Below are 26,605 nucleotides of genomic sequence, written 5' to 3' on the forward strand. Positions count from 1 at the left end.
TCCTTTTGGAGCTCCATTATTTAAAGGCATACTTTTTGTAATCAGCTTTTCTGATTTTACACTGCACAAACTAGTTAACACTTATTTTGAAAGATTTTCTTCACCAAACTATCCAAAAAGGTAATTAGCAGGAACTGAGGACTTTAAAACCATGAAGATTTAGTTGTACCACAAGAAACAAACCAAAACACACACAGATCAGGCTTAAGAGGGACCTGAAAGCATTCCGTAAGGCAGTACCGAGTATACTACCACCAAGTAAACTTGGAGAAGAAAAAGTTCCTTCACACTGTTTCCTACTTAAACACAAATTAAAATTTCAAAACATACACAATTTAAATTTAAGTTCCTCCTCAGGAGTCTGTGTCAGACACTGGGTAAGGTCTCGAAGCCTTGCCGTGGATCAGATGCTATAAAATTGTCTCATCACCACAAGTGATACCCTCTACTGATTCGCAGCCTACCAGAGTGCTGAGACTGGGTGCACATTAGATCAGCACACAATTTAAAGGGAAAAGCACAAGCTGTGGGCTAGAAAGCTCTAATTCAGACAGGCAAATCAAAATCTGCCATGTTTTCAGCACAGTATTCCGAACAGTACACCCAATAAGAACAAATCCCACCAAAACACAGTCAGGCCTATTAACTTACACAGGCCTGCGTTCTCCAGAATTCTTGTAGCCCTTGCCCTAAAAGGGACTTAAGCAATATTCGCTATGTCAGAACTCAACTAATTTTTGCAACTGGGATTTGGATAGTAATACTAGTCCATAAAACTGCTCTATTATGTGATTGCTTCTGAAAGTTTAATCTGGCTCTATCTTGAAGCCAAGCTAAACTAATAGAACAAAAGTGATAGTATTAAAAAAAAAAAAACCACAACAACAAAAACAACCGAAACCACAACCCACAACACAAAACCCAGTTCATATTGCTTCAGTACTTTGATACAAAGACTATAGTATACTTCAGTGTAACTTATAGAAACAGTATTTAAAAGGCTTTAAGCACATGCAACTATTCAGCTCATAGCACTATTACTACATATGTTACTCTTAGAATAACACGAATAGCTTTAGGAATGCTGGTAAATCCATATGTGGGACTAGGGGAGGAAGAGAGGGAATAGAGAAAGAAGAGATTACTCACAGGATTCACACCATTAAATGCCTCAAATATAAGAAGCTCATTCATTTCTTGAAGATGCACTGTCTTGCAACTACAACTAAACTACACATAGGTTATTTTGAGGACTTATGTAGAAAAGTCTTTACCTTCCATGAAGTAACACTGAAGTTGAGAGGATTCTCCAAAACAGTGCATAAATGAAAGAATGGCAACATTTAATTGCATTGCAGTTCAGGGTTGGTTTGTTTTTATGATGCTAAATAGTATCCCTGAAGGAGGTCAACTGAAAGTATTTCATGTAACTAGAAGAAAAAGATATATTTTATGTTAAAACATATAGCAAGGTGGTATGAAAAATAATTTAAAGTGAAAAGGAAGTTCCTTAAGCATTGAAAAGCAAATGAAGACTAGCTTCTCCCCCATCCAAATTAAAGGCCTAACACAGCCTGAAGGATTACAGTGCAAAAATATTTTTATAGTGCAAGTATGATGAATATTCCTCCCACCAAGTGTTGACATGAACTTCTCCAGTTTTACTATCAGATTTTTTTTTTAACACGGAAGACTGTAGCTGCACAAAATGACACCACTGCTACATCAGTTGTCTTGCTTTTGCTGCTTTTCAGCAACCCATTTATTTTGATAAGGAAAATCCACACACATTAAAATCATTTTTATTTTTCTGCATTTTGACACCAAAAGTGAATGTCTTATGTTACAATTTTCTATAGGATGGACACAAGTTTAACTATTTGGATTACTCAAAGAAGCAGATTAAAAGAAAAAAACATTAACCTTAACAGAAAAAACCCCTATTGCTTTGCTACAAATTACCATGTTTGTCCCAAAGTTCACAGAAAGTAAAGATTCCCCATAGCTAGTCTACACAATAATTGTACCTAGAGTAAAAAGATATTGACTACTAACTAATATTCTCAGCTTTTTGTAAGTAGCACTTTAAGAATATGTAGTATGATTTATTGCAATTTTGTACTAAGCAATAAGACTGAACATCTGTATACCGCAGATTTAAGCACAACAAAATGTATACATTCACTTTAAAAAACTGTTGCTTATCACTCTTCATTGGTAGTAGTGAAGTCAGCTGCCTGCTCAACTAAGTTACACAATAGAGTGTTTCAGCATGCTTCCACTGAGAAAAATATTCAACTGCATGGAAGTAGTAAATCTCACCTTAGAAGATGAAACTGTAGCAGAAAATGCAGCAATGCCCTCTTCATACAAGAATAAAACTTCATATGGAATTTTCACACTTTGACAATACTTCTCTACATGAATATTCAAAGAATCACATAAAGCTGTGTTGGAAAGACCTTGCTTTTTTTAAAAAAAGAAAAGAGACCACTGCTGAAGTCAGAATTTAGACTACTTCAGATAACTTTGACCCAAAAAAGTATTTTAGTAGCAAATTATATTGATGCAATTTTTATTTTCCACACATATTACTAATAAATAAGTTCCTCTAAGACATCTCTTGCCAATTAGATTTGTATTCAGCTTCTACAACACTGTAAGCACTAAAATGAAGGGATACATTTAAATCATGTTACGCTTAAATGGAGTTACTAATATGATACTAAGACTTTTACAGAAATGCAAACAGGTTTACAGTTACATTTACTAAAAAGTTACAGTAATCTACAGAAAAGGTTGTCCTTGTACTCTCCCTACACCCTAAAAAAGTTGTTACATTGTTACTGAAAAAATGCATACAAAAATGCATTTCCCTGAATCACCCATGTTAAAATCCTCCTCCACAACAAGCTACAGAGACAAAAGTACAACTTTTTTCTGTACAAAGCAAAAGCTTTAAAAACACAGCTTCACATTTTACTACATTTTTTGCCCTTCTCAGTTTCCAAGTTTCTGCAAAAACAAATATACAGTTTCTCAAAAATGAATTTAAAGGATGTCCACATTAAAAAAATAAAGCCTACAAAAAGTTCAAAGATCTAAAAAAAATGTTACTCCTATGGCAAAGTGATCTCCTACTAGTCCAAAGTCCAGAAAGTTACCAATGTCCATTTAATATTATCTTGCGTCATTTATCCAATTTATCAGGTTCCAATCACATTATTTATGATAAGTCCTTGAGCCGATGAGAGGGCAGAAGAGTTCTCAATAGTTAAAAATAGGAGATCAAATTGGGTGTGCCTTTCAGAAAGATACTCATTTGGCACTGCCCGAAGAGCTCACACGCAGGTATTCAGAGAAAGGATTTCCTTGATTAGTTTCCATAGACTGATAAACCAAAAACAAGAAGACTGAAACAACGACAAAGAGAAGAATTTTTATCCAGAGGGGAATGGAGCGTTCCTTTTTTGTTGGTGGTTTCTCTGACTTGCTGTCAGTTGAGATGCCATATTTTGGAACATACTTAGAGAAACTTTCCTCCATTCTGAAGTCACTGTGCTCTATAGGCCGGCTAGCAGCTCCTTTGATTGGTCTACGGCAGCTAGCACTGTTAATTAAAAAAAAAATTGCATATTTAAAAGAGCAATCTAAGGGTATACAGGAAGATTTTAGTAAAAATTATTTCTAGTGAGTGCAGTACCTGAAACATTGCTCTCAAACTGTAGCATGGCGATGATTACTATTTTTAATCATCCGGTGTTCAAGCAAACACCCCTTAAAGAAAACTCAAATACTGCTTTACTTCACTCTATCCACATAATCAATGGATTGTAACTGGCAATAGAACTCTAGGAAGTGTCCCTCCCTGTTTGCATCTTTAATGATCACTTATACAACCTCACCAGGTTTTCTAATCCTAAGACTGTTCCTGGCCAGCGAAATATCTACTGATGGCTAAGCCAATACCCAGAGGTAGAAGATGAAGCAGTAAGGGTTAAGAAACACACACACAATGCCAAGTCCTTATATACAAGGAGTACATGTGCATGATTTTTATTTTTAAAAGTGGCATAGACTGATAGACCCCAAAACGAGAGCACAGAGCTGAGCGGTGAGCAGATACACCACCGTAGTACTAAGTGGTACTGCATATTTTCCTCATGGTAAGACTTTGTGCAATTGCAGTTTAAATTGAAGCTATAATTAACATGTGGAAGCATGGAGTTGATTTCACACCTAAATACAGGGAAGCTTGCTCATACTCTCTGAACAGGACAAAGTTCTGTGAATTGCTTAGTTATCCAGAGAGTTGTTGCAAATTCGTATTTAAACAAAAATTGAAAAGATAAATACAATAGCCCTTCCTAGATCCCATCCTCGTTCACCCCAAGAGTAACCTTTGACTACATCAGGACTGCTATTTAAAGGAAATAGAGTATTTGAAAATTTTTGCTTTTGAAAAAAACCCCACACCCTTAAATCTACACTGGCAGATCTTTCCTTGATTTAACAGCAGACCTAAAGCAGCTCTATCTAGCCAAAAACTTAAATATTGTGAGCCATTACCACAGATAAGCCCTTAACATTTAACTTCCAGCATCCAGAAGTTCCACTTATTAATTCCTACTACAGTACTATCCTGTCCTCCTACTCTCAACTTAAATAAAGAGACTGTTTTGGCTAACAGAACTATATGCATAGACCAAAGAGCTAGGTGGTCATCTCAACTGTCATTGAGCCAGAGTGCAAAAACTGTTCCTCAGAAATCTTGCAATATAATCACAAGATACTTCTCATCTTAAACAGGTTTACAAGAACTAAGAAACAAGCCCCCATAAACCTTAGTAATACCTAATTCCTGTAGGTGTTGATACTTCATGAGGGAACATTTCCTTAAGAATATCCCTTTCTCCTCTTCGTTCTTCTGTAGGATTTCTCTCCAGCACCTAGAAGACCAAGAACAGTTACAGACCTAACAGACTGCAAAACAAAAAGTTTCTGCATCGCCATCTCAGTGACCACAACCATGTGCAATTTGTAAGAATGAATCAGTCACCCAGTGACATTCAAGAAGTTTACTTCTTGGGTTTTACAAGTTAAATTAACCTTTGTTAGTGGCAGCTGTCTGGTCAGTTTTGCTGTCTTAAAGCATTTGGTGCTCTCCTCACTTTCCTTTAAGATAAAGAATACACTGTATAAATATAATACACCTGCCAGCCAGTGATGTAGATAATCAAAAAAACTTAACCATCACCTCTATCATGGCTGTGTTGAGCAGATCACAGGATTGGTTGTAGCCAACATGATTAGAAAAGCATTGACATGGGTAAACTGTCTCTTCTTGCTGTAATAAACAATGCCGCAGTACAGTAAAATACTAAATGAAAAACACTCATGTGGTCTGAAATAGAATATCAAGTTTTCCCACAACCTTCTATTTGACAACTAAGCCTACGTTGCAGTCACATTATAAACAAACAAAGCAGCCCATTTCATAAATCTCAGACTTACTGGTAGAGCAGGCTTCACAAGTGTTAATACAAGTTTTATCTACAGTAACTACATGAAGCAATGAACTCCATTTAAATTCAGCCAAGCATTATCTTGTAGTGTAAATTTCCACAATATTACCGTACTGCATTACATATACTTGTAAGCACTTTAGACAGTTCTCCAAGAGGTATATAATTTTGACAGCTTGAATATGTTAACAGTAAAATAATTACTTTCTTTCTTGATAACTGACAGGAATCTACAGATGCTTTTTAAATTCAGGCTTTTGGTCTAAAGTAATCCAACTCTTTGATACTCAAAATTGAGGCACACAGTGGTTTTTCAGGATAGGCTGATTTATAAGATCAAAGCTAGGTAACCCAATTTTGTTCTGTCTTCAAGTTATTCAAAGAACTTAAAATAATCTACATTTTGTCTGGAAAAATAGCAGCACAAGGAAAAACAACAAACCAAAACATATTTGGCTCGGAAAAAAGAAAAGTAGGATCTCCACATGCATACACACACACCCTGCCCCCAAATCTGAAAGGGGAAGATAAAAATACGTTCATATTCTCTCTTATGCTAGTGTACTTTGACTAGTGCCACCTGGGCAGTGATGCCCTGCATCTCTTCTGTACTTATGAGTAAGCACATACACACAAGCATCTTGTTCACAGAGAATAAGCAATAGCAATCTAAGTTTTAATTTATTTACTTCTGCTGTCATCAGTGGTTTCTTTGGTGTTCTTCCAGGCATGTCTGAGAGTTCACTGATTGACAGTGTAGGAGCTGCATGCTTGAAATTTCCAGGCACCCTATTGACAACCTGCCAAGATTCAGAATTGTTCAAACTCAGAATCAAACAAAAGACAAAAAAAAAAAAGGGAGAAGAGGGCAGAACCAAACAACAAAACCTTTATGTGCATTGCATATATATATGAGTTAACTCAAGAAGGTTATGTAACAGATACTTCTAACTAAGCACAGGAAACACATTGCTTATCATTCCAAGTAGTTTCTTTTCAGCCATTTCAAAACAAATTCTGTTTAGTTCACAAGAAAAGCCAAACTTAAAAACAGATATTCTGCATGTACTTAAATAAAGATCTGGGCTTTTAAAGTGGTTCTTCTCAACCCTCCCCCCAAAAAGATATTAGAGTGGACCTAGGTGTCTACCTAGTCCCATCTCAAAGTAAACAGCATTAAGTACTAATAGAGATACTGAATATGAGGTTTCAAAGACTACTGAATAGAAGACTGTGTTAAAAAAAGTAAGACTATCTGTTCAAAACAGAATGATTCTGTCAGTAAAGATATATTACAGAAGAATACCACTTGCATGATTTATTAAACATATTTACTAGGGTCTCGTTGCTTGCAGTCAATATAGTTTCAGCTATGGGAGTACTCTCTGTTATTACAGCATCATCTACGGGCAACTGTGCTGTAGCTTCCACCTGTTTGTTTAAAACAAACAAGAGAAAACAATTGAATAAAACAGTCACTGGGACCCTTAACAGTGAGAAAAAAAAGCTTGTCTATTATAATAAGCCTCTCATCACCCTTTTCCTTGGTGTTCTTCTTGACACTCTTGTCGACTCCCTAGAAAATGCCTGCAGAGGTCCACTTTTTGAAGATCCACTTCTCCAGACAGTCTCAGTAACTTCATCTTGAGAATAGGTCTATTCAAGCATCAAACACATGATCAAACACATGAAAGCCAGCTCTCAACATTGGATACCCACAACCAAAAGCCAGAATATCATGCATACTCCAGAAGCAGTGTGTCTACAATCCAAAAAAGAATTTGAACCCCAGTACATTCAATAATGAACAGCTAGCTAGATTAGTAGTGTTGACCACAATACTTACGTTAGAGCAAATTATTTTTCAAATACACAACTGACTAGATAACACCAAACTGTAAAAACTGATTATCTGCTTGCTGCAATAGCATTAAATAACTAATGCTACAAGTAGTTACATCAAGTTATGGACAGCAGATAGACTAACATTCAAGCACATTACTTTACTTGCCTACACAAAAAAATTAATCTGCGAGCGTAAGCCAAATGCATCACCTTGTTCTCTACCCAGACAGTGGTCTATTCTCTCAAGCAGAGATGGGAATGGTTTAGGTACAGCCACCTACATTTCAACAGGAACTACTCTCCAGCCACAAAGGGCGGGGGAAATGTTTTATAATCTTAAAAGTTTCTAAGTACGGAGATGAAACTCACACAATTTTCATGTAACAGTGGGTTTAAACAATGAAGCCTAACATAGAACTTCACACACCTAAGTAACAACATGAACTGCCAAAGAAAAAAAATCCTCCTCAAACTAATTCCAAGCATAGACGTGGAAGAAAAACGAGATGAGGTCCTGCTTGTTCTAGATTATATGCAAGACCTTCCTTTTTATTTAGTTAAATTTAAAAATAAACCCCCAAATTATTACTTTGTTAATACCAAAATCTTTGCACATTAACACCTCAAGCATTGTTGTATTATCAAGTTTTTGGTAACTGGTGCTGATGGAAGTCATACAGACCGGTGCAACTGTCAATTAGAGGTTTAACAGCAGAAATAACTTAACTGCAACAGCATTAGCCCCCAAACAATGGGTTGAGAGCAGGCTGGAAAGTATTTATCAAGGTGGGGGCGGGGGGAAGTATAACAGTGCCCTTATTCACTTCCCACTTGTATCTATGAAGTTATTCCAGTGAAACCAGACGCCAAGCAGCTATATGATTCTTAGCCTAGGTTCTGTATTACAGCTGCTACATACCCAGCAGAGGGAGCACAAGAGTTTTGCTTCACTCCAAAGCCACTGAAATACTTAAAAAAACAAATTATGTTTCATATAGAATGGTAGCTTTCGGTCTAATTCTCCAATATTATTTTCAATTTAAATAGACTTCTGACGAAAGATCTCCCAATCCCTCTTACATTTATCAAACACTGGCTTCTTGTCCCTATTAAAAGCTTAACTTGTAATCTTCAATCATGGCTCCCCACCTCACCCCCATACACTTTTTATTTGAGAGATGTTCTTCTTTAAAAGCTTAGAGAAAAACACTAATTTCAAAGTGGTTACACTCAAACAAGCAGTAAGGCAATTCCCGACTAATGGAAAGCTCTCCTCTGTTTGATCAGGAACTAATTTTCTTCTAATGAAAAGTTAGAAGCACTTCAGTAAATAACCACCTCTCTCCTTAGTTCTTCAGAAGCTTGCCAGCCATGTATTTTAAGTACCAGGTTAAGTTTTTTCTTGCATTAAAAGTCTAGGAAAACAAAAACAAATCTCCTGCATAAGACCCACCCAGACTTCAGCAGAGCATATTCAGACACACAAAAATTGTTGTCTACAGTTATAGTTATCCTCACTGTCAGTTGACCTCGCCTTGTCTGCCTATCCCACAAATACTTGAACTAAATAAACCCTACTAGAATGTAATACATTTAGGTATACCACCACCCTGTACATAGCCAGAGAAAGTTACAGTTGTGTGATACTCAGCTACTATGCAGCATGTGCTTTTAACTGTCATAATACTCACAAGCAGGGAAGCTATAGATTATGAGTTCACCTCAGCTATGACAAGTTGTTTAGCCCACCACTTTCTGCCCAGTGCCATTTACTACAAGGCCTCAGGCTCAGTTTTGAACTCTATATTCACCTAGATGATTGGAAGTAGGCATTCAAATTAGGGTTTTCTTCCAAATTTTCTAGTTCACTATGAGGAAGCAATTAAGCACAAACCGCTGAGCTCAAATTCATCTAGTCCTCTTCTGTGAACTGACTGATAAGACCCATAAGCCTGCTCAACCTCCCCACCCAATATCTTTTACACCAACCTGCTCTAAGACTAATTGCACTCTTTTCTTGAGAATGGCAACCTTCACCTGTGCCAAATGACAGACAATCCTTTCAGCTGTGTACATCTGGACTAAGACTAGTGTTGCACAGGACCTAGAAGGGACTAACAAGTCTGCTCACACCACACTACTAACCAGTTCAGCCCCACCACTCTTCAGAGTCTCGTAATATTTAAGCCAATGCCACACAGTACATGACAGTTGCATATAATTCTGTAGAATGTGTGTGGTTACTTGACACATCAGCTGCAGACTTAAGATTCAATTTCACAGGAAAAGGGAAAGGAAAAAATATAACATCTTTCCCATTTTCTACTTTTATTCTCAGCAAAATATGACTACACGCATTTGCTAGCCAAAAAAACAGAATTGTTCTTGGCTTCAAGCAGCTGTAAATTTCTGTTAGTGTGTGGGTTTTTGTTTGCTTTCTTACACACACCAGTCAGGAGTTGAAAGGTAAAAGGTTTAACAAGCTAGAGAGTTAGAGTTCTGAAGAATTTGTCATCATTTTGAAATTAATCCTAAAATCATCTAATCAAGTGATATTCCTTTGATTAACTACTGGTGATTAAAACGCGCGAGTCAAAATATTGCATCTATACTGCACATATAAAAGAACGCAAGACAAAACACAGTAATCACCTAACGATATTACAGTGAAATTGGATGACAAAAAAAATTGAGTAAGCACTCATCACTTGAAAATGCCACAAAAAACATATCACTATATCTCTTCCCTTTTATTCTGTAGGTGGGTTCCTGAAGACTAGGAAGCTTTGTTTGTTGATAGCTGAATTAAATACCTCTATTACACTAAGGCTGGCAGGGATTTCTGGCTAAACAGCAATTTAGAAAAAAGTAATCCTTCAAATACAAGAACCTCAAGATTCAGATTACCATTATAAAGATGATCACAAACAGAAATTGCCTGAATAAATTAATATTTTGTATGTTAAACTGTGTCTGTTCTAAATCTGTAGAAGTGAAATCTGTTGAGTTTGTACCCTAAGAATTCAATGAAAAAATAAGCAGAACTAGTTATGTATCTCCATAACTGTGTTGTATTAGCCAACCTCACACAGCAGTGTTACCTGCTTTAGAAGGCATCCGTTGCAAAGCACATTTATACTTCGTATTTAGATGGTGTGTATGTATGTATCTGGCATTTAACATAATATAAAGTAGTGAGAAAAGTGACTGATCTGCTAAGATACATCAAGATAATAACAGGCTAGATTTTGAGTCACTGAACATTTTCTGTACAAGCCCTTTACTGTAGCACGACTAATACTTATTGGTCAGATGAATAACACTGTAAAGATCCTAAGTAACCTAAGCTGGGGAACAGGGTATTTAGTGACACTGTCACATCATGAGGACAGATCAGCCACCAACTACTGAATCCAGTATTCAGCCAGCAGTCAGAAAACCCAAGTTGCTTCTGTAAAATCCCCCTCACCAAGACAACAGAACTAACATCATTTATAAGTAGACAAGTGGTACATACAGCTAGATTTAAACTTCTTATTATTTTTCCTCTTAGGAGAAACTTTCCAGCAAATTAACTTTCACTCTATTGCTGCAGCAAGCATAGTTGAAGAAAATATATTATATAGATTGCTAATGCACGTATGTATACATGCACATTTATATAGATTTATAAACAGGCATATAAAGAAGTACATTACTTCATGTATTATATTTAAATCAGTCATTGAACATATGTATTTTAAATGCACACATATATCTATAGATATCAAACTAGATAGATGGAAATATGATGTATGTATTTGTATTTAAAAACATTTCTAAAAAGAAACCGAACAAAATCAAAACACCATAGTTTTACTTTTTTTTTCCTTGAGAAACTGCTTTTTCTATTGAATCAAGTTGTTTACAAACATCTAACAGGATGACATCAGTCCATCTGACTTAAAAACTTTTCATGTTTCCAAAACTAAATATGTTAAGGTTGCCTATTATTTCTCTCTAAGAGGTGCTACAGCAGCTGGCAAGTCAGACAAACAGCTTTTAACAGACCATAATTTTCAATGTTAGAGAGGCTAAAAACAGCAGCTATAGTTAATTCGCAAGATTTTCATGCTCTGTTAGAACAGGCTTTCTGAAAGAACTTCTAAAAAACAGAATAGCCCACTTAGTCAAATGCGATAATGTTAATAGTAAGGTGTTTAGTAAGCACATCACCTGCAGTTAGTAGCCATTCCAGCTGCTACTAAATTAAACATACCTGGTTTTGTTCAACAGCTCTTCTTTGTTTGAGTGTGACTGGTGTCTTCGTCCTGGCTTTCAACGGTTCTCTCTTCTCAAGCCTCAGCTCAGTCTTCAGATCTGCAACCGGTTTTAATATAACTAGTTTCTGTAATACTACTGGATGCTGTACTAGTTTAAAACCAATTGTATTTTAATTTTTAAAAAATTAAGTGGCAACATATCTCTGAGTTACCATTTCCTTAAAAAGTGCAGAGACACAGGAAAGTTTCTGCATCGAAAGCAGAACAAAGTCTTGAAGAATAACTAAAGATTATTTTAGAACACTGACCCTACCTTTATCATAAACTTAGACTAATCCAGCAGTTCCATTCAGAAACTGGTGTCAAGTTGCAATAACTGTAACCAATATACCATTATACTATTGATTGCAGTAAGGGTATTAAACCTTTTCAACATTATTTAGTTTCATTTCCTTTAAATTAAGTCCTGTTATATGAAACTCCTTTTTGATGCAGAAGAAGGGTGAGTGGTTGGCAGTCATCTTATTAGTAACAGTATGTACCATTTCCAACACTTTTATAAAATTGTAATAGCATTACAACATATTTAGAGGTTACTTATAGATTTTTTTTTTTGGCAGGAGGAATGTTTGCTTTTATCCCCTTAGTGTTTGAAGGGTTCAAAACAAGCCCAAATATGCGAGGATGATTGATAAAGTTCCTAGTTGTATTTAAACTCTTTCTGTCCTGTATCTCCATGAATGTTCCTATTAAAAAACAAACCAACCACACAAAACTAAAAATACACACCTCCCCAAAACCAAACCACACAAAACAAGCATCTTCTAACATTTAATTCCAGACACTCTTTAAAGCCTATGCAGTTTTAACTTTTTGTAAGATGTATAATGGCATTTTAGGTTCCACTTCCCCCATTCCTATACTTTAATACAAAATGGATATTAAAACTGCAAAAACCATGCCTGAGAACTACCAATCAACCCACTCCAAACTAAGTCCATGAGGAACACAACATAAAAGGAATTGAGTCATACATGAAAGACATTAAACAACATTAAAAAGTACAGAAGTTTAATAAACATTCATACATTATCTCATAGTAAAGGTAACTACTGTAAGCATCGTAAGACAAAACTGCACTTGCACATAAAGATGAGGTGCAAAGAACACTGGAACACTTAACACACAGTCCTCCTACCTATCAGACTTATAGGGTCCAATCTGGGGAAAATGGACAAAAGGGAACAGTTTAGTAGCAAAAATTTCCTTTCCCAGAACAGGTACCTGGATCACTGAGCTAGTACTGCATGATGAAGTCCATGACTCACATGTCTACAGCAGTATCTTTAAGCCTCATGTAACAGAGAGATCATGCCCCTCTTTAGATATTTCTTCTGCTGCAAATATTACCAATGTATAATTTGAGTAGTTCACAGGCAGGTTTCACTTAAGTCTTACCTTCTTCATTGTCACTGTACTGGTCAGAATCATTATTTCCATTCTGTCTGTTGTTCTCGGCAGATGAAGAAATTGCTGGGAGAGGCACAGGTGCATTCAGTTCTGGACCTTGCTCCATCAGTTTCAACAGTTTTTTCTCATAAAGTTTCCTAGTAGTAGCTGTAACAAGGAAGAATACATGATATAGAGTCTTCATCTTTCCTGACATGATTGCTAGAACTTGGCTGTTATATATTCCTTGGGAAACCCTGATCAAAAATAATAAAAAACACCCACATATGTTCAGTCTGTATAGCCTGAAGCATATACCTCTAGGTGTGTAACTCTACCTCTAAGGCTTTTAACTTTTTGGTTTAAGAAAATTCTCGACACAAACTTAGACCTATTAGCACACTGAAAATTAAAAGCATTTATCTATGGAAAGGGAACTTACCTGCTTCTTAGACATTTTGTTTCATATAGAATCACAGAATCATTTTAGTTGGAAGAGACCCTCAAGATCATCAAGTCCAACCATCAACCAAACTCCAGTACTAAACCATGTGACCAGTGCCTGAGCTGTTAGCCACAGAAAAGTCTAACCTTCGAAGATTTCAGATAAGAGGACACCTTCCCTTAAAAAGAAGTGGCAGACTCTCACAAGAAACAGAATTCTTACCCTGTAAGAACTACAGCTTTTACTTAGACCAAATTGAAACATCTTTCAGGTGGACTGCATAGATACTTGAATTTTTCAGAAGACTTGAGTGCCAGACAAGAGGAATAGGTTGAATGGGAAGACATATAGGGACAGCTAACAAAAAATATTATGCTTAAGACCCTGAATATACTCAGGAGTCCAGGCTCCATCACCTGTACTTCTATCCACACAGGATTTCAAGAACATGCCACAGAAGGCTCAGTATGCTACATGCAACCATATTTTTTTTTTAAAGTACCTTGCCATCAGGTTAGTGCACAATCTGAAAGTCAAGGAGCTTTGATCCCACATCACAGCTGAGTACCCAAGGAAGGAGATTAAGCTGGGGTCAGGCCTTCTGACTTAGGTAGCTTGCAGAATAGAACACTACATTCAAGGGGCCATAAAAAAGTTAACAAAGGAAAACGTTACTGCACAATGCTGTGAGTAGGAAATGCTCTAGGGAAGGGGAAGTACCATGTTCTCATTCTGCTCTCAATGCTCTTAGCTTATTATGTAAGATGTATTTTCTATTTAGGCAGGCCCCAAACCCCCAACCCCTCTATCAGAAGACCTAATTACCCCAGTGCTGAACTTTAACTAATAGTTACATAGCTTCAGAACAGAAGTTGGAACAATGCCAGCTAGCCCAGAACACAAGAGGAACAAACTGTGGACTTGCCTAAGCTGCAAGGCTTCAAGTCTTCTCAATGTAAATAGTTCGTTGAAAATATCTTATGTGGGAAGTCGGATTGCAACAACATTGGTACTAAACTTAAAAAAAGCAACTGTATCAAAGAAGCTTAGAGTACTCAAACTGAAGTTTAGTGAGAAATATGTTGAACTGATAAGTATTTGCAAGGTCAGTTGACCTACCTACAATTGGGCCAGGATTTAGTCCATACTTCACAAGTTGCTCTTGAAGATCTTCATTACTCATCTCTGTTATATCTAGGTCATCCTTCTCCTCTGGCCTTGGTTTGTCAGTCTTCTTTGTGGCTTTCTGTGAGTGTGCAAGGAAGAAACAAGACAGTGTTTCCAGTTAATACAGAACAGTATTTTTTTTCTAAGGAAACAGGAAGATATAACAGTCCTAAACATAAAGAACCAGAAAAAATTACATTTTCCCCCATCACCACCACTAAAGCCTATATGAAACACTTCAACATTTACACCTACTGAACAAACATGCACGAGTTTCCTACCTAAAGAAATACCTATTTCAAGCCTCCTTTATAGGGGGAAAGAAAAAATCTTACTATTCTGATCCTGTGTTTTAATTTGAAGCTCAAGTATACGACATGAGAGGATTTCTTTCTTACGACTGGAGAGGCAAGCTTCTAGTTATTTCACCATCACTACTCTAAGCTACAAATATTTATGTTCCATTAGCATTTCTTCACATCATTCTTTGACCTAGTAGGCCAACACTTCTTCCTCTAATGATATGGAAGAAGTTCTTCAGCATCTACACCCTTTCAACCAAGTTCCCAAAATCCCCCTTCCCACTTATATCAGTGTTGCCCAAGATTATATGATGTTACAAAGCGGGTGGAGGAAAGGCAAAGCCAGAAACACCCTCAGATTTTCAAAATCCTGCCTGTCTGCTTAGGCCACTGCTACTGTAACTCTAACAAATCCTAAACCCAACTCTGGCAACACTAGAACAGTTGGCAACACATCACCACCACATACAGATGGTTATCAAAATAATCTGCCAAGATGCTACTCCTAAATGAGCAGTTTCCACTATATCAAAAAAGAGCAATCATAACATTTGTTCAACTTGGGAAGCCTTTGTTACTACAGTAGACATTTCAGTCTCCATGATCTGAAAGAGAGTAAGGAGGTAAGACAGAAAAAGATATGCTTAGGATCTGCTTCCTCTCAACTAAGAAAGATCTTGATACTGCTTTGAAATAAGGCATATTTGTATCTCAAAGTTGTAGAAGTTGTACCTATTTATATCCTACACTTAACATGTTTCTGAACTTGCTTGCCCAGAAGACCTATCTGAGCTTTCTGATACTTGCCAAAGACTAAAATTCCAAACAGTCACAGGTAACACTTTTTCTTCTTGTATTTAGTAAGATAGCACTAAAAGACTATAAGATGACTGACATGAGTCAACATTAGCTAGCCATTAATGCCAGTTCAATATTGGTTTGCACGCCATCTTGGTCTTGCCTCAAGTGTCTTCATATTTAAAAGCCATAGAAGGACTCTATGAGAACTTCTCAAATATAACTGACTCAAATTAGATTTCCCTCCAACTCCTGGATTGTGAAAATCCCAGCATGGTGAACTTAAAATCAGCTGTTAAAACGCAACAGAATCTCCAAGAGCTCATGTTTTCTCTTAATCCTAAGAAACAGACTCCAAGCAGCCTGAGGAAAGGATAGGATCACTGAAGTGGCAAATTTGACTAATGGCAGATTTACAACTCACTTTATCAATTATTTAATTCCTTTACCACATAAAAAGCTAATTAAGTTTTTGAAACAGAGCCTACTTATCTACTACACAAAACCCACAACCAATCTGCAGCTATAGGAGACTTGTATTTCCTTTTGAATGTGTTAGTCATAATGCTATTTAAAGTCTAAGTATTACATTAACAATAATTTCATATTCAGTGCAGTTTTTTTCTGGACCACTGAACTGTCGAAATAGTGGAAAACACTTCCAAAACACATGCCGGGTTTTCTTGTTGGGATTTGTTTGGACTATTGACAGCTCTGGTGTTCATACACATCACCAAGCAGATTAACTAAGAAGCTACTTCCATATTTCAGAAGAAAGCAACTACCATGATGCAGGAGATCAACATCCTGACAACACTTATAAGAAACTGGAAACCTAATGTATCTCTGCCTTTGTATCAGTTAGGGCCACAGGAGAGGCTATAACAATATACACTAGAAGAACTTCTCCAGCATTCTACTACACATTTTACAGAAATCTTAACTACCAGAAATCTAACTGCAACTAATGACTACTACAGTAAGTAGTAGTAAGTAAGAGAAGTAAACTCACATATCTCACAGTATCCTCAGTATATCTTTTCTTTCAAGTACCATTTCACTTTGTCCTGTAGTATTACCCCACACTGAGACCATTAGAATAGTCAGATTTCAGCAAATGGCAGAAAGGGGATGAAAAGCTGAAGGTAATCTGTGTTCCTCAATAACACGGCCAGATGCATTGATTGCTTTATGTTCTGTGAGGTCTTCAACTTTTACTTTTGAACATCTATTCTCCTTAAAGCAGATGCAAATGACTTCACTTGTACACACAGAAACCTGCCATTTAACCACCCACTAGACTGTAAGATCAGTCCCTGGAAGCTTAAGGCAGGAGAGAAGAATTTCTCTGATACCTTGGCTGTGGTATGACAGCATTAACCTCAGCAACAACATTAGCTTTAATTACCACTACTATTATAGTATAAAGCACCACTGCACTTTCTATTCACCATCACAACTTATCCATGGGACTATACCATGAGACAGAAAGAGCTAGCTTTAAAATTTTTTGCAAACAAACCATTTCCTGGTCTGGTGACCATTAGTAAAATTGAAGTTGTCTTACTGTGGTGCAGAGGTAAAGTACTTAAAATGAAGTTGTGGCAAACACCAGGATTTGCCAAAGTAAGGTGTTGCAGCTGACCACTCTGCACATAACAAGTATTCTTGTAACCTTACACCCAGACCAATAAATCCTCATCTAAAGATCTTCTACTTCCATCCAGAGCTAGTAGCATTTTAAAAAATATTTCTAGTCATTGCTATTTTCTAGAAAACAGAAGAGGGAAGACAATTTGCATACTTCACTTGAGAGAGATTTGTTCCCATAAAAGAGGTGGCAATTTGGTAGTGTTATCTGCCAGGTTCAATTTCAGACTAACTTAGGCCCCAGCCCTTCAAACAATTATACACATGGGGCTGCCACACAGCATTCTCAGTTCCACGGCCACAGGAAAAGAAGAGCATAAGAGAAGTTCATCTTCGCAGAGTGTCATCTCTCCATGGCAAAGAGCTTTCGCTAATGAGGAGAGCAGAAAATGCAAGTGATTAAGAATTCAGACCTGGAAGCTGTCCCTTACCTCATCTTTGGCATTCCTGCTGAACAGAAATCCAACAGCCACAGCCCAGTTTATCAGACAAACTTTACAGCTACCCTTTACTAATTCTAGCACTATTCCACCAAACATATATAACAGACAACTATGTGACATCACCAAAAGAGGTGTTTTCAAATCCCAAGTTAAATGGCACCTACATTAGGATATTCAAGGACTTTAATCCCAAACAGGTGCAGCTTCATCACTAGAAGCAGAAAGGCTCAGGGCTTCTTTACTCTTTCTCTGAATGAGGTTAAGACAGGCTAAGAAAGCCCAAATCATGCCAACAGAATGCTCTTTAATTCTCCAGTTTGTACAGTGTCCTCTCCGGTAAAAAACAAAACCAAAAACACACACTCACAACTGTATTTCTCTCAGGGGAAGGTAAGGAACCAAGTCTCAATAATAGACTTATACTGTGAAATACAGAGGTTTCTATTCCCCTTGCACTTTTTACGCTATCATACACAAACATTTCCTACAGTAGAATTTTTTTTTTTGAAAAGCAAGTCCTACTGAAGTTTTTAACCTCAAATGCCTCAAGACAATATTTGCCAAAAGCTACAGGGCAGACAAAATAAACAATGGAAAGGGAATTATGCAGCAGTAATTCAGAGATATTGATACACTCAACTTTAAGAATTCTCTACCTTTTAACCTTAGTTAGTAAATGCCAGACTTAGAATTTCCAAGCCTATATATTGTAACAGTCCTAAATTATAAGAGCAGGGACTACTTTAACCCTTCCACCACCCCCACCCCCCAATACTAAAATCCATGCTACCCAGTGAAAGTAACGTACCCACTCTGAAAACAAATGAATGCTGCACAATGAAGAGTTGTTTCCAGAGAATGTAAGTGAAAGAGTAAAAATTCACAACAACAACATCAAGAAACCAAACTAACAGATGGTCAGTCTCATGGCTCAAACTCAATGCTGACCTGGAGATCTGGCTTGTTTATGTGTCCCTGCTGAACAACTGACATACACTGCTAGACAAAAATTACTTCAACAAAAATATTTAAATATAATCACTGTTATTACACCAGCACTCTAACAAGTACGTCTCTCTAGTTCATGAGTCTAGAACCACAAAAAGTCTGGAGGTGCAGAACAGCACACCAGGACTTCCCACTGCAGCAGGAATTGCTCAGTCAGCTCACCCCTACTGCTCACAGCTGTCACTCAGATCACAGATGAGTGCCATTTAAAAGGCCACAAAGGTGTTAATCTGCATTCTGGGTCACATTTGTACAGCAAATAATAATTAACAGATACAGCCACACAGGAAACACCAAATAGATTCTCCTCCTTCAACGGGTAACATTCTCACCTATCCAAGTGTGCAGTTCTACCTTCTACACTCCTAATCTTCATAAACTACCAGTATTATTACTACCTTCCCTTTTCCAATAGAGACAGGGTTGAAATCACACAGTTACCTCAGCTACAGGTATTATCACTACCACACCATTCTGACCACAAAGAGCTGAAGCTAGTTCTGAACTTACTTGGCTACCTGACTAAACAAAAACAAACAATTTTACCCAATAGGTCTCTTCTATAAACTTCCAAACAGGCCTTTTGGGTTCAGATGCTCTCATTATACCTTCATTAACAGAAGTGAGGAGGAGACATCTGACTGATATTTTTCAAATTACCACTTTAAAGGCCAAAAATATCAGTGTTTAAGAAGAGATTAATCTAGGATACGAAATGTACCAATAAGGTAAGTCAAAAAACCCTACACATTCTGAGCTTTGAACAGCTCCTGTTTAGCAACAGTGTCAAGAAAGTATTTTTAGTACATGCTTTAAAACAATGCTCCTAAAGAGATAAAAATGCCGTATCATAATTATTTTTCCTTTGAGCTGTCCTGATATTCAGTCTATAACTAACCAGGACCATCCAGATGCAGACAGTTCCCCCCTGCATAAAAAAGGTGTCTCACATACCAACCACTGTCCTCAAATACCACTATGCTAAATAGGCTTTGGAAAATAAAATTGCTTAAAAACATCAGTAGAGCTGGAGAAGCTGGCTCTTACAGACAGTATTATCAGACTGAGGCCCAAACAAGCATGATTTTAAAAGCTTTTCCTCTCCTGGTATGAGTATGTAGCCAAAGTGAGCCCTTCCCTTCCTGCTCCAAAAAATAAAACAAGTATTACACCTAGAGAAGTGGCCGTATTTGAAATGATACTTTCAAATACTTCACAGGAAAGCTCTTTAAAAATGTTTGGACTAACATTTAGTTTTACTTGGATTTAGCGATTTTTATGTATTTGACAGCATTTGAAGTTATCTTCTACAAAGCAGACTGCACTTTATGCAATAGGAGGGGGGTTTACTGCATCACATTACAAAGCATAAAAATGCTGTCTGAGTTTCACTAAGGGGAAGATCTTCCTACAGTAAAACAGTTTAATTTTTAAATTCAGGTGCCAAAAAAAATGCTAAGTGCCTAAAGCGTTTGCTGCTCCAAAGTATGATGGTTTCAGTGCCTGAAAATAGAGTCAGAACAAAACACCTATGCTCATATATGCATGTTAATGATCTGTATGTTCACCACTGTATCAGAATAAAAAACAGGTCAAAATAAACCTGTATTAATATAAATGAAAGAGCAGCAGCATCACTATGGATGCATGACACTTGCCTACAATACATAAACTTTACATCACTAGTGTATTAAGGTTTTTGTTTGTTCTCAGAGAGGTATGGGTTGGGTGTAGTATTGACAGAGCTGTACTGGAAGAGTGATGGATTTAAAAACCATAATTTTTAGTAGAATTAGAACTACAGGATCTTGTCTCATTGCTGCACAGCTTTTATCAACAGAAAATGTGCACCTAAAAGCATTGTCAAATGCCCAGAACTTAGAAAAAAGAACACTAAAGTGACAGTGTAGACAGTTTAAAACTACTGATGACTACAGCAATGTCAAAACATTAACTGTCAGTATCAAGAGACCTGGTTTAGCTCTGCTGTCTTTACACTGACTGCAGCATGGATATTTTTACTACTTCAAACTTGTTTCTCATATCCATTTTAAGAAAAACACTGCTCTCCCTCCCTCCAGTATCTGTAAGACAGCTGACAGATCAAGTAAGGTATTGATTCAAACATAACAGGAATACCTGCTCCTTCCCCTTCAAAAAGAGCCCAGCAGCCTTATCCCCCACACTCCAAGGGTGCCAAGGCAGCAGAGCCTCCGAGGAGTGGCCAGCCCAGCCATACCCACTGGCATCCCAGGCAGCCCTGCCCCACCTCACACCCCAACTTTGGCCCTGCTTTGGGCTGACAGCGGGGCTGTACCTGCTCTCCCATGCAACCCTAAGTCCTGACCACCTCTACACAGACACAAGCACTGTTACTTCAACTAGTTGCAGGCTCAGAGAAGGTTATAACTCCTTGCACTTCCTAAAGGGAAGTGTGAGCAGACCCAGAGCAGGATGGAGGAAGGCTCAGCAACCAGTAAATCCCTCCAGTGACTAAGTCAGGACCACTTTTATTCAGGAAAACATAGCATCCTGATTACAATCCATTTTTCACACTAAAAACCATATTAAACAATATATTTTGTACGTTCTTGATAGTCTATGCCCATAAAGTAAGCACAGACTGCTTTTTGACTGTGACCCCAATCCTTTCAGAAAGGACTGCTCACTCAAGGCATTTGGACTTCAGCAGGCAGGCACACAAAAGTCCAGTACTCACAACTGTTGTTGGTATTACTACTGAATAAGCACAAGATTAAGAAGAAAAATATTGTCTCTCACATGCTCTTCTCTATCCAAAAGTACCCATTTCTTCACTCCAAGAGCGATTCTGACCCTTTTCTACCTCTCCCTCAATGCATCCAGCATTCATTCATTCATCTCAGCAGTGGGAGTGAGCCTTCACTCCCAAACCAGTTTATTTGGTTTCTTGATTGTCTTTTAAGTATTGGATAATAGTAAGCTATATCCAAAGAAATACCAGAAAATAAGGAACAGCAGAGAGCACAGTGAGACAGAAGCCTCCAAAATGCTAATCTATTTAAGTACTCTTTCAAATGTTTTTACAAGTTGATACTGGCCTTAACTGAGTCATCTGGACTGAAGAGACTTCTGCACCTTTCAAGTTAAGCAGTATTCAAATTTTTAGAGTGAGAATAGAGGAGTCCAAATTTGTTAACCTCATAGAAGATATCTTGGTAATACAGTATTTTTGTGTTCTAGAAACATGTTAAGTAGTTGATTACTTAGAAGTTTGAAACAGCTGGTTTACATCCCCCTCCAATGTACACAGACCAGTACTACAATTTCTAAGACCTGTAATATACATAAAAATGGAACTAATAAAGCATTGCAATTTTGTTACTCAGATCTCCACCCAGCAAAAGAGCCATATTATTATACCAGTACATGTTAGAAAGCACTTTTATGCACCCAGTGCAAATTGTTTTCTGGTCCTTTTGAACATACACATAAAAGAAATGCCTAAAGATAAAACAATGGAAGTTACACAGAGGAGTAAAAGACAGATGTTGCTGAATTCACCTTTGTTTCCAGAGCCTACAAAGTGACTTACATGAAATATGGGATTCTTTTATTTTATTCTTCCTTTCCGTAATGCCTTGCAGTCCCAGCTTCCTCCCTCTGCCCATTATTTCTAGTTTCTTCTCTTTCAGAGGTTTGAGTGCTTTCCCTCCTGTTCTCTCAATCTTAGCAAGATATTTTGCTTTGTTTCCATAGCAGAGTCCCACTACCCTGGATGTCAGCCTTCCCTCACTCTGCCTCTCTCTCTTCCAATTGCTTTGGGGGCAAGTCAGTCTTGAGTACTCTAGGTTATTCTTTTGGAAGGGCAGCAGGTCAAAGAAGCACCCTTATGCCAGAAGGCATTAACAGAGACAACAGCTAGTCAAGCTGCAAGCAGTTTCACAACTACCTAACTTGTACTAAGCAGACAACAAGCATATACCAACTGAGTTTTGTTGTGTTTGGGGGTTTTGTTTGGTTTTTTGTTGTTGTTCGTTGGGGTTTTTTTTTGTTTGGAGAGGGGTGGCAGGGATGTGCAACAAACCTAAATCCAAACTGTCACTAGACACTACTCTGATATTATTACACTAGACTAGCAGAAATAGCAAGACAAACAAACAGCACAGAGCCTTCCAGACATTGTTAACAAAGTATATGAGTACCACCCATTCTGTAAACATCAAAAAAAGTAACTCAGAATTGTTTAAGCTTAAGCACTGGGGAAGGGAAAGGGAAAATCAGATCTAGGAACTTCAGCAGTTATGAGAATTTCCTTCTCCTACAAGCATATCAGATTGAAGCTCATCCTATTTTACTCAAAAGCACCTAACGTGCTACAGGCAGACCACTGTAAGTCAGAGAACTGTCTAGTTCACTGTAAAGTTTCTGCAGTGAATGCCAGTTAGGTACTTGAATTAGATAGCCGTTAAAACAGAGGTAAATAATTTGGTGAGAAATCTCATCTTCTTTTAGTTGCAGTTTTCAGTTTCTTAATTAAATAACTCTTTCTTGGCTTTTTTTAAAGATTGAAGTATAAAAGACCCTCGAAAGAGTCAGTTTATCTTCACTCTCTTTATAAATAAGCTTTGAAAGACAGTTATTTCAGATACTATCATTAAATACTTGTAATATCACACACATTACAACTCCAATAGCTGGTATTCTTTATACATGCCTTTACACGATGCCAGACAACTTAGAATTATGAAAGAAAAGATATGCAAATTTACAGACCACTTATTAAAAGTTAAAAAAGAAATCACATTTTCCAAAAGGGAAAAATTCCAAGTGGCATCAGCTCCTTCCCTTTTTCCTTGCAAGATAAAACAAAGTATGTCTAGGAAAGCAAGTAACAGTCGATCAACTGAACACGCAGCAGAAGTACTCTGCTACAAAACATAAGCTTAGATGTATGAGAGAGACAGCTACATTAAGCAGACCCTCTTTACACTAAACAGTCCACTTCACTAAATAAAACAAACAAGCTGTTCCTTCACAGCTTCACCCTTTCATCTGGAGTAATTTACATAGAGTAGCGTTGCTTCAATACAACTGAGACAGCTGGGGGGTGTCTTCTTTCCAAAGTAAGTTGCCACCTCGTGAAGAGTTTCTCTTACTTTACTCCTCCATCAACCAAGTATTTTACTTAATAGATCGCCCGCCAAATCGAAGTAAAAGCTTCCCAATTTACAGTCGGGGGCTCATCTGACGCTCCATGCGCGATCGCGCTGCCCCTCCCCGGCCTGAGGGTCCACCGCCGGCCGCGGGCCAGCCGTTCCGAAGCCGACACCGCCGAGAAGCGCAACACGCGGGACGCAACCAAGAGAAGCCGGCGGCTGCCCAGCACCGACCCCGCGGGTCGCCTCCCGGGGCGGCCACCTGGCAGCGCGCCCCTGCCCCTCCGCCCCAGGCGATAGGGACCGTCCCCGCCGGGCACGATCGCGCCCTCAGCCGAGCGGCACCTTAAATAAGACGAGGCGGAGCCGTCCCCGGCCCCACGCGGGAGGACACGCGGGGAGCCGCGGCGCTTCACGCCGGTCTCCGAGCCGTGGGCAGACGGATCCATTCGAGCGGGAAAGCGGGCCCGAGGCCGCCGGGCAGCCGAAGGAACGCGGGCGGAGCCAGGATCTCGGCGCGGGAGAAAGGCGGCGGTACTCACCCGCCCGGCGGCAGCGCCGCGGTTCCTGGCGCCGAGAGGCGTGTGCTCCCGCTCCTCGTCGCTGGAGAAGTCGGGCTGCGCGGCGGCGGCGGGCGGGTTGCGGGCGGTGAGGTGCTGCAGGTAGAGCTGCACATACACGTCCTTGCGCTGCTCGCCGCCCGGCAGGCTCACATTGTTAGCGATCAGCTCGCTCTTCAGCTTCTCCTTGGTCAGCACCGACGGATCCGCCAGGAACTCGGGCATCGCCGCCGGCCGCCGCCGCCCTCCCAGGAGAGGCACCGACAAAGCGCGGGGAGAAGGGGCGGGGGAGGGAGGAGGAGAAGGACTCGCCTGCCCCGCGCCAGGGACCCAGCTCCACAGCGGGCGGGCGCGCACACCGACCGATTCCCCCAGCCAGCAATAAACCGCACCCCGATTGGCGGAGAGGAGAACGAAGCAGCGCTACTATTGGCTCCCGGGCGGAAAAGAGGAGAGGCGCGCGGGACCCACTAGCGTTAGTGCCTTGCGCGGGGGACAGTAACGCAGTTTAAATTCGGCTCAGGCGGGAGAGGCGCGAGGGGCGGTGCTGGCGCGCGGGGGCGGGGGGGGCGGGGTGGCAGCGCCCGCCGCCTCAGCGCCCTGACCCCGCCCGCCCACACGGGCCCCTCGCAACAGGGCTTCTCCCCTTAACGCTACCGGCAGGGGCTTCCCGGGGCCTCCCCGCCGCCCGTTGGGGCGATTAAGGCTGTTTTCCCCCGCCGGCCGGGAGAAGGGGTGGGAGCGCCCCGCTGGGGCGGCGGTTCGGGTCGTGAGTGAGGGGGAGGAGGTTGAGGAGCTCCCTGTGAGTGACCTGCTGTGACATCTGCCGCCGGCTCCTCGGGCTCCGGCTTCCCTGGCGCGGTCGGCTGGCAGAGCTTCAGTTTGCTGAAGGGGCCGCCCCGCAAACACCCTCAACCAGCGTTTCCTCCCAGGGCAGCCGAACTTGCTGCTGCCGCCAGCCAAGCGCTAAACTTCGCGTAACGCGTTGCCCGGCTTGAGCAGAAACCCAGTCGGGTAATTGGTGGCTATTCCCGTTAGTGTAACTGCTGCCGCTGCGGTGCTAAAAAAAAAAAAAAAAAAATCTGTCGTATTGCAAAACTTCAAGGGCACATAAGTCGCTTTATTGAGCTGACTTCGAAAGTCCCACAAGTCCGACCCTGCTGGGGAAGGACGGCTGAGTTTAAGACTGCATAGGTCTTTAAATAAGTGAGTTAAATCTCTCTGTATTTACATGCCGCTTGCTGGGAACATACACTGCTATAAATTTTCCTGTATTTTGTTATGGAACGGTTTAATATTTAGATCTGACCATTTACCCTCTGCTTTTGAGAACTGTATTGCAGTATCAGAGATAAGAACCGAAACTGAGAATTTCATTTGCCGATCGATCATGGACATGGAACAGGATTTGTTCCCACTACTCTTTATGTTCCAAAAAGAGTTTTAACATGCAGTTGATGAAAAGTATTTCCTGTGTTTTGATTTGCTCCATCACTGAATATGGTGGCTGTCATTCCTGTTTACCTAGTCGTTACCACAGTGTCAGCTAGATGAAGGTGCTGAGGGTTATTTGTGTGGAAGGTAATTTCGAGGCAAATCAAGGACCCACCCACAAGAAGCCTCATGCTTCCAGCTGAGGAATTGGTGTGGTGTAAGAAAGTAATGAACACAAAGGAGAAGCTTCGCTTGGGGTATTTAATTTACCTTGTAGTGCAAGCAGTGATATGAGGTGGCCATCATCTGCAGTTCTTTATATCTGAAAGTATTGGTGTTGTATATACTTTATCTCTTCAGTTTGTTAGACAATGAAGCTGAACAGTGGGTAGAAACATCTTCCTTCCATTGACAGCATACGCATACAAAGCAAATATTCATATAACAATGTCCATTGACTATTGTCACTTACTTTTAAGCCTGAATAGAACAAATGAGATGGTTCTATTTATTTCCAGCATATCTTACTCAAAGTCTCTTTTGGAACATAGGGATCACATGACAAATGTTCTAGAAATG

At 39.3% G+C, this 26,605-nt stretch overlaps 1 protein-coding gene across 2 annotated transcripts; it reads right to left on the bottom strand.

Moving 5' to 3' along the window:
* Nucleotides 1–1,739: 1,739 nt before the first annotated feature.
* Nucleotides 1,740–24,958, bottom strand: TMPO (thymopoietin). 2 transcript variants are annotated; one of them, XM_065658698.1, is made up of 9 exons: nucleotides 24,575–24,958; nucleotides 14,646–14,772; nucleotides 13,091–13,249; nucleotides 11,629–11,729; nucleotides 7,062–7,181; nucleotides 6,861–6,956; nucleotides 6,215–6,325; nucleotides 4,855–4,949; nucleotides 1,740–3,610 (listed from the first exon to the last, which is right to left on the bottom strand). In XM_065658698.1, exons 1-9 carry the CDS (start codon nucleotides 24,815–24,817, stop codon nucleotides 3,319–3,321), a joined length of 1,344 nt encoding a protein of 447 aa, XP_065514770.1. In that variant the 5' UTR covers nucleotides 24,818–24,958; the 3' UTR covers nucleotides 1,740–3,318. The 2 variants fall into 2 exon arrangements, with proteins under 2 accessions (XP_065514770.1, XP_065514771.1); XM_065658699.1 differs by lacking the exons at nucleotides 6,215–6,325; nucleotides 6,861–6,956; nucleotides 7,062–7,181.
* Between the last annotated feature and the right edge of the window lie 1,647 nt (nucleotides 24,959–26,605).

The sequence above is a fragment of the Caloenas nicobarica genome, chromosome 1 (assembly GCF_036013445.1).
Source record: "Caloenas nicobarica isolate bCalNic1 chromosome 1, bCalNic1.hap1, whole genome shotgun sequence".
In the NCBI taxonomy this organism is placed as follows: domain Eukaryota; kingdom Metazoa; phylum Chordata; class Aves; order Columbiformes; family Columbidae; genus Caloenas; species Caloenas nicobarica.

Bases quoted from the DNA above. Each gene is read 5' to 3' on its own strand.
- TMPO (XM_065658698.1), bottom strand. From the start codon at position 24,817: ATGCCCGAGTTCCTGGCGGATCCGTCGGTGCTGACCAAGGAGAAGCTG. The intron at 14,773-24,574 runs GTGAGTACCGCC...GCACACTCACAG, and splicing joins GCGGCGCTGCCGCCGGGCGG to AAAGCCACAAAGAAGACTGA. The intron at 6,957-7,061 runs GTGATGAGAGGC...TTAAACAAACAG, and splicing joins GAAGAACACCAAGGAAAAGG to GTGGAAGCTACAGCACAGTT.